This window comes from Polyodon spathula, chromosome 7 (assembly GCF_017654505.1).
Source record: "Polyodon spathula isolate WHYD16114869_AA chromosome 7, ASM1765450v1, whole genome shotgun sequence".
In the NCBI taxonomy this organism is placed as follows: domain Eukaryota; kingdom Metazoa; phylum Chordata; class Actinopteri; order Acipenseriformes; family Polyodontidae; genus Polyodon; species Polyodon spathula.
Genome location: NC_054540.1, coordinates 47,196,129 through 47,203,563, shown reverse-complemented (window position 1 = coordinate 47,203,563; position 7,435 = coordinate 47,196,129). Strand labels below are relative to the sequence as shown.

Below are 7,435 nucleotides of genomic sequence, written 5' to 3'. Positions count from 1 at the left end.
CAGAGACCACCTTTGAATCCTCATACACAGAAGTGTTAAGAGTTAAACCATTTCAGCATTAGCCAAGACCACCAGTATAATCTGATGAATCCCCACACTGCCTATTAGTGTGTGTCCAATTATTCCACCCCAAATTTTCAATGTCCAATCATTTCCCCCTCACCGCAGAAATTCCCCACACAGCTCTGGGGAACTGAAGGTTAAGTGGGCGTCCTCCGATCCCACGACCGAACCTGTGCTGTATGACTCACCTTGCACACAACGTGGCTGTGCATTTACCGGAACAGCCACTCGGGGACCCATAAAGACCATTTCTTACAGAGTGGTTGTTATATGTCGGTTGGACAGTACAGACCTTGTTAGACACATTTGATGTATTTGTGGATGTGCCGTTACATATATGCACGATGCGAGTCAGCTCAAAACACATTATGAAGGAGAAGCAGCAAATGTGAACAATTCAGACATCGCCAATAAAAACAAATCAGAGGGTAATAAAGCAAAAACAGAATATTTTATTTAAACTGGTCGACAAATCAAATTAAGAAATAACAAGCAAGAGCTTTCGAATTAGATCAGTCTGAAGCACACGTTTAGATGTGATCCATCAGTAAATCCCAGGTGCTTCCTGCACGATTCCCCCAATCAGACTAAGCATGTACCCCATCCCGCGCTCCCAATCCATCACTGCAATACCGTACAAAACACACACCCTCAACACATCCTAGTTGCCATTTATCCACCTATTCCAAACATCACGAAACGTTTGTCTAGCTAAAATGTAACAAGGAACCACATGCAATTACAATGCATTTCTGGCCCGTAGTTAGTCTGTGGCATAAAGGTTTTTGGTCCCATGCTGGTATTGATTCACAGGACAAACCTGAACATCAATGTGGTCCTTATTCTGAAGCAGGCTGGGAATCAGTGGTCTAATGCTTCTTAGTTGCACCTGCAGATTACATTTTGTCTCAGCAATACACACCTGGTTAGCAAAGCCATGATAAAAGCAGTTTTATGCCAGTCTAACCAAACTTTCTTTTCCTTTTGTTTTTTTAACTGAAAACTGAAGAAAAAAAGACAAATGATCTGTACTAGCTCGATATTACGTTATTTCGGGTGAATAGGTTTAGAGTAATGGAGCTCCAACAGTGTAAAACCAGTAGAAAAACCAACATTTACAATATTACAAGTTTGCTGGTCTTATTCATAGCCTAGAATAATCGAATGGACTACACCCAGAATTATATGCATTACTTCTATATGGTCATCATTCACACATAATGTGATCCGAGTGGCAATCTGTGCACCATTACTGTAGACACGCCCCTTCTACAGCAAAATATACTCCCTACTCCCACCCTCACCCCTCCAAGAAAAACACCTTGAAACACAAAATATAGACAGCATCTAAAAACACACCTCATTAACAAACAAATTAACAATGGGTAGTAATGAAGGCTTTGAGTTCTGTTCTAAATGTGTATTAAAAAGCTCCAGATTTTTATTCCGTCTTTTTCTCCTTCGAATCCTTCGAATCCTCGTCGTCGGTGTATTCCATCGGCTCCTCGCCAGGTTTCAACAGCTTTCCGACATAGTCGTACTTAACTGAAAAACAACACAGGGGTCATGAAACACAAATGTTCAGGTTTTATTAAGGCTAGTATCTTTTACTGAAACAGAGTAGAGATATACCACTCTAAAGTTGGCCAGTCCTCTCATACACTGGAATTTAGTACAGGGATGATAGTAAGTTTCACTGAACATTGAGCCCATCAATAGGCCTTCTTCAAACTGGACAGCACCTCTTGGGCTACTTCCGTACAATCACGGCAGCTTCGAGCACCAAGTTTTCTTTTATACGTTTAAACCATTTCTATCGTCTCTGCAATCTAATGCCCTTCAGCTATGAAGATTTCCTAGTCTGAAATTCTTATCGCAAGACTTAATGTTAACACCCTCACATGATCAGTGATGAGATGAAAATCACACGCTATGCGGTAAAGAAACGTTAGTATATATATATATTATCAAGGATTATAATAACTTTACATTATCCTTGGTACATATGCAGAACTATTTCTGTCCAGAGTTACCCCAAAGTAGTCACACTACTTGGAGATAACAATGGACAGGTTATTTTCTTGGGCATGGAAAGAGCTACAGATTAGAAACAATATGTACCCAAATCAGTAATTTATGCAGATTCTGACAATATAGAGCAGATCTGCCTGCGAGCTTCAGACTGGGCTGTACAGATGTAAGTTTGACCACGAAGTTTGGATAGTCATTTTCGCTCCTCGCACAAATCATACAAAAAAAGTAAGTAAACCCAAGAACAGAATAAAACTAAACAGTTCACTAGAAAGCTATGAACCAAGGCTTTTAAATGGTGCATAGTTTATTTATATTTAAAAAAATAAAACAGTGTTTTATTGCAAAAAATAACTCAGATTATGATAGATCAAGATTCTTACTAATCAGTGTGTGTGAAACTTACTGGTAGATTTTTTCCTACACATTAAATCAATGTCAAAGTATATGCATGTCAAAGAGGTCAGTTGTAGTGCTTAAACAGTAGGGAGTGTGCAAGGCAAGGTCGTTTTATTACATAAACACTGTACAGATGCAGTGCCATCCACATTAGTGTTGTAGTACCAGCACTCTGATAGAGGGCTTCTCATGACAGCTTCTTTAATTGGCTAAAAAAAGGTTAAACGTTTAAATACGTTTAATACGAAAGTTTAGGGAATTAAACAGAATCTGCAGCTATTGCCTATATATATATATATATATATATATATATATATATATATATATATATATATATACACACATACAGTGCCTATAGAACAGTCTACACCCCCTATAGAAAGTCTACACCCCCTTTCAAAATTTTGTTGCCTTATAGCCTGCAATTAAAATGCATTAAAATAGTTTTTTTTTCATTTATCTACACATCCTACCCCACAACTTCCAAGTGAAAAAAAATATTCTAGAAATTTGTAGAAAATTAATTAAAAATAAAAACTGAAATTGCTTGGTTGGATAAGTGTTTACCCCCCTGTAATAGCAATCCTAAATTAGTTCAGATGTAACCAATCACCTTCAAAATCACACACCAAGTTAGGTGGCCTACATCTGTGTTAAACTGTAGTGATTCACATGATTTCAAGATAAAGAAGAATGGTCAACTATTGCCCAATCTTAGTGTGCAAAGTGGTAGAGACCTATCGCAACAGACTCACAGCTGTAATTACTGCCAAAGGTGCTTCCACCAAGTATTAATTCAGGGAGGTGGAGACTTATCCAATTATGATCTTTCATTTTTGTATTTTTAATATATAATTTTTTTCTCAATAAAAACTTTTTTTCCCCTTAACAGTGTGGAGTATGGTGTGTTGATAAGTGGAAAAAAAATCATCATTTAAATGCATGAAACTCTGAGGCACTGACATAACAACATGTGAAAAAAGACTTTCTATAGGCACTGTGTGTGTGTGTGTGTGTGTGTGTGTGTGTGTGTGTGTGTGTGTGTGTGTGTGTGTATAAATATATATATATATATATATATATATATATATAGATATTATATGTAACATCATGTAATCAAAGAAACTACAAAAAGATACTGTAAAAGTCTACCGGAAGCCATAACAATAGCACAGTATAGTTCAATTTCACATTTTTCTATTAGTCTGTTTTTCGTGAAATATATGGAAAACTACAAAGCGGTACATAATTCAATATGTTAACCAACATTATTCAGCAGGTTTCATTCGACTTTATAAAGCAAAATGAGTTAATTCTACAGAGTAATGCAAAACAGTTGCCCACAGTTGTAGTGTATAAAATGCATGCATGTACATGTACACAGATTTTTTTTCTCCAGGGAGTAGTACAGTAAAATCAGGCTTAAGGATCAAACAGCGGTCAGTGTGACACAGCACTAAACAGCCTGGCCTTGACTTACCAGTGAACTGCATCTCCCACTCGCTCAGGCTCTCCTGCTGCATAGCGCTGAGGTCAGACAGATCATCATGCTCGTCCTTCAGAGCCTCCTTTTCCAGACAGAAGGTAGCGAGGCCTCTGGAAGCATCTCTGCCAGCAAACACACCGTATGGGCCCTCTGCAGGGAAACGAAGGCGTGACTATCACTGTGCGCTTTCAAACCTCATCAGCGCCATGCAGTTCAGACACTGCCAAAAGCCTGTGTGTCTAATTTACTTCTAGTTTCTGACAGGAGGAAAATTATTGATTATAAAATCAGACGAGGCATACATTGCTACTCAGCAGCGTTCCAGTTAGAATTGCTGTTTTAAAAGGTGTAAAATTATAGAGCACAGTATAAAGCTTAGCTTATAGTTGCTGCAGTGTGCTACATTTGGGGAAAGGTAGGTGGAATATATTAGTGCAATACTGTACACATGTATCATAGTGGCAGGACAATAGGATTAACTTCATTATAAAAACAACAAAACAATAGAGACTTGGGTCATTATTGTTGTTGAGAAGTTTTTAATAGGTTAAAAACATTCAACACAAGTTTATGCCATACTCCTTATACTACCCAGGCCGCAATTGTGAAAATGTAATCTGATTTCAATGTGCCCGTTTGCAAAGGCTGCCGGGCTAATCAAAGTAATGCCCATTGGCCAGACCATAGAAATGACCCTCTGGACAGTGATTAATACCAGTGCACTTTATTTTGCAACAGTATGGTGCTTGAATAATCAACACTAGCAAAGAGTGAAAACACCTTTAGTCAATGATCAGAGTTGGTTAGTTTCCACTCTTGAGAATAAATGCCTTTAAGACTACTTTACATCAACCTTAGCACACAGAGTATGAAGCCATTTATTGTTTTAGTAAGAAATCAATGACATAAATTACAGAGATCAACTTTAACAGCTTGCCCTTCTTGCATTAATTTGATTGAAACTGCCCTGGGGCAAATGGGGTGCTAGCAAGTGGCGATCATTCAGCATTTACCCCATTACTTTAATCTGGCGCTGCAGTGTTTATTTTAAATTAATCAAAATGACTGGGGCGCTTAAAGGAGGGATGTCTTTATTTATAATACTACGATTTTTGACATCTTAGAAATATCGCGGTTGCTTATTTTCTGTAATACGGTAGCCTAGCTGTATGTAGCAATGTATGTGGCTAACCTACTTTGACTATAGTGCATTTATCGGTGATAGTTACCGAGAGCCTAACAGGTGGGAACTGGAAGTCCGGGAGTACTGTACCAGCGAATCAGGAGTGTGTATTGGTTGTTAAGGGGCGGGACAATGCTGGTGTGACAGTTAAATCCAAGAGTGTGGCGTTGATGTTTTCTGCACCAAAAATTACCTGAGAATGAATATCAGTTTGATTTCTGTAACTTGCTTGTTTGTAATTTCTGTGCAAGAGAAACCTAAACTAAATCTTCTCCAAGACAGTAACCACATTGTTTTTATTTGTACGGCATGAGTACGGGAATTACAATTTAACTAAAAACAAAACCACCTATAAGAATTTCAGGACTGCTGTTCTGTACGTAGTTTATCCTGCACTTTCTTTCAGAACTGTACTATCATAAAATAACACGTGCTTACTATGTGTGTGTGCATTAGTTTGTAATTTACGTGCTAGATTGAGGCTCCCGTCTCTTCGGGGGCGTTACATGTACATAGTCACTGTTGCGCGTTTATTTGTTTATTGTGTGTGTGTTTTATTTATTTATTTGTTTAGTATGGGAGAAAAAAAACCTTAGTTTCTTTGATATCGGCGTTTATTCTTGGGCGGCCTCTATTATAAAGCTGATATATGACTCCGGCGTCAGTAGAGGGCATCTTTAATTCGAGGGCGGCGCCAAATTGAAGTCATACGGCAATTTATATTAAACTCCATTCTAAGAACAATACAAATCTTTCCCGGGAGAATGCAAAGCAAAAAGCCTGCATGAAGCAAGACCAAGTATTGACACTGCGTGCGTGTCAAGATAAAGTTCATTAGAGGAAATAACTAGCTGGTTACCTGCAAGATAATGTGTGCACCAGATACTGGGTAAAAGGTAACTGTTGTGAAATCTCACCAGCGTTGCATAGCAGGGGTCTGTGTCTTTTACACATAGCTCTTACAAACATTATAAAAAAGAACGTATGGGTTCATGCCTTGTGAATGAAAAGCCATCTCAATTTCAGCAAATGATGTCAATTTGAACAGAATGAAATGGTGTTCAAACCCGTCACGGTAGCTAAAACTGACTTCTTTTTTTTTTTTTTTAACCAGGCCATTCAGCGATTGTAAAATGGTTAAACCTTGCCCCAGTCACACCATATAAAACTGACTGGTGAAACTCCAGCATGTGGTCACGAAGTGCTGTGTGTTTGTGCCAGTCACAATTTCACTGATGATGATTTAGCGCTACTTTGCTTGCACACTTTGACAACTTGTAAAACTGTAACTAAATCACTATGTCATTTTTTTCTCTTGACTAATTGTCATTTCTCAGTTGTGTTTTTGTTGTAATGAAATATGTAGATACACTGTTGTAAATAATGTTTAATTCCTCTTACTACAGCAGTGTCATTCCAGGCTATACTTAGAGTGCCAAAAACAAGATTACTGTATCATTCACTTACCAGAATAGGGTCTGACTTTATACCAGAGTTTTGCGCATACGGTGGAAAAAGCGCTACTTGGAAAAAGAACGGCTTGTTCTAACTTTGTGGTAAAATGTACAAGTGAGTCTACAGAAGAGATGTACCAAACTGCTCCTAAATTGAATACAGTTAGACTGTCTGAACCAAGTAAAATTGTAAAAAGTTCTGAATCATATCCGCTCATTCACTTGAGAGTTTTGATTCCAGAACGAAGTACCCGCTTCAGTTTTTTTGATTAAAAAACTGCTACCTGCAACTAATAAACCGATTTCATCCAACGTAATATGCATGTTTTATTGTGTATGTCCAGCCTTATTATTTTACCTGGCCCGTAGAATTTCTTTCCCCTGGTCACGTCGAATACTTTGCCGTTGATAGCTATGAGGATCCTCGGGTTTTTCTCTCCATCGTATTCCTTCAGCTCGGCCAAGGTGAAATCTTTCTTCTTTAATTTCGGAAGCTGTTCTTCCTCTTTCCCAGTGTCCGGGGGTTTATCCCCGCGAATTATTTTATACAACAAGAAGAGACATAAACACAGCAGGCTCAGGTTGAGCGGAGACGTGTAAATCTCTTGTAAAATACCCACAGAAGTTTGCACGACTTCCTCCTCAGACATCTTTCTGTGCTGGCGCAAAAACAATCAAAATAGCACGAAGGCACGAAAGAGGCGGTTCCCTAACCACATGGACACAGATATCCGCTGAACTACTAGATAGAGCCCAGATCATAGATATGACTGAAGTACTAGATTAAACTTTGCACAATTTCTGTGACAGCATGCACAT

At 38.4% G+C, this 7,435-nt stretch overlaps 1 protein-coding gene across 1 annotated transcript; it reads right to left on the bottom strand.

Annotated features, from left to right (window-relative positions):
* Window positions 1-495: 495 nt before the first annotated feature.
* Window positions 496-7,307, bottom strand: LOC121318683 (membrane-associated progesterone receptor component 1-like). Its single transcript, XM_041255613.1, has 3 exons — window positions 6,975-7,307; window positions 3,974-4,129; window positions 496-1,608 (listed from the first exon to the last, which is right to left on the bottom strand). Exons 1-3 carry the CDS (start codon window positions 7,264-7,266, stop codon window positions 1,505-1,507), a joined length of 552 nt encoding a protein of 183 aa, XP_041111547.1. The 5' UTR covers window positions 7,267-7,307; the 3' UTR covers window positions 496-1,504.
* Between the last annotated feature and the right edge of the window lie 128 nt (window positions 7,308-7,435).

Coding starts and splice junctions, on each gene's coding strand:
- LOC121318683 (XM_041255613.1), bottom strand. CDS start 7,266: ATGTCTGAGGAGGAAGTCGTGCAAACTTCTGTGGGTATTTTACAAGAG. Junction 4,130..6,974: donor AAAGAAATTCTACGGGCCAG/GTAAAATAATAA, acceptor GTTTCCCTGCAG/AGGGCCCATACGGTGTGTTT. Junction 1,609..3,973: donor GTGGGAGATGCAGTTCACTG/GTAAGTCAAGGC, acceptor GTTGTTTTTCAG/TTAAGTACGACTATGTCGGA.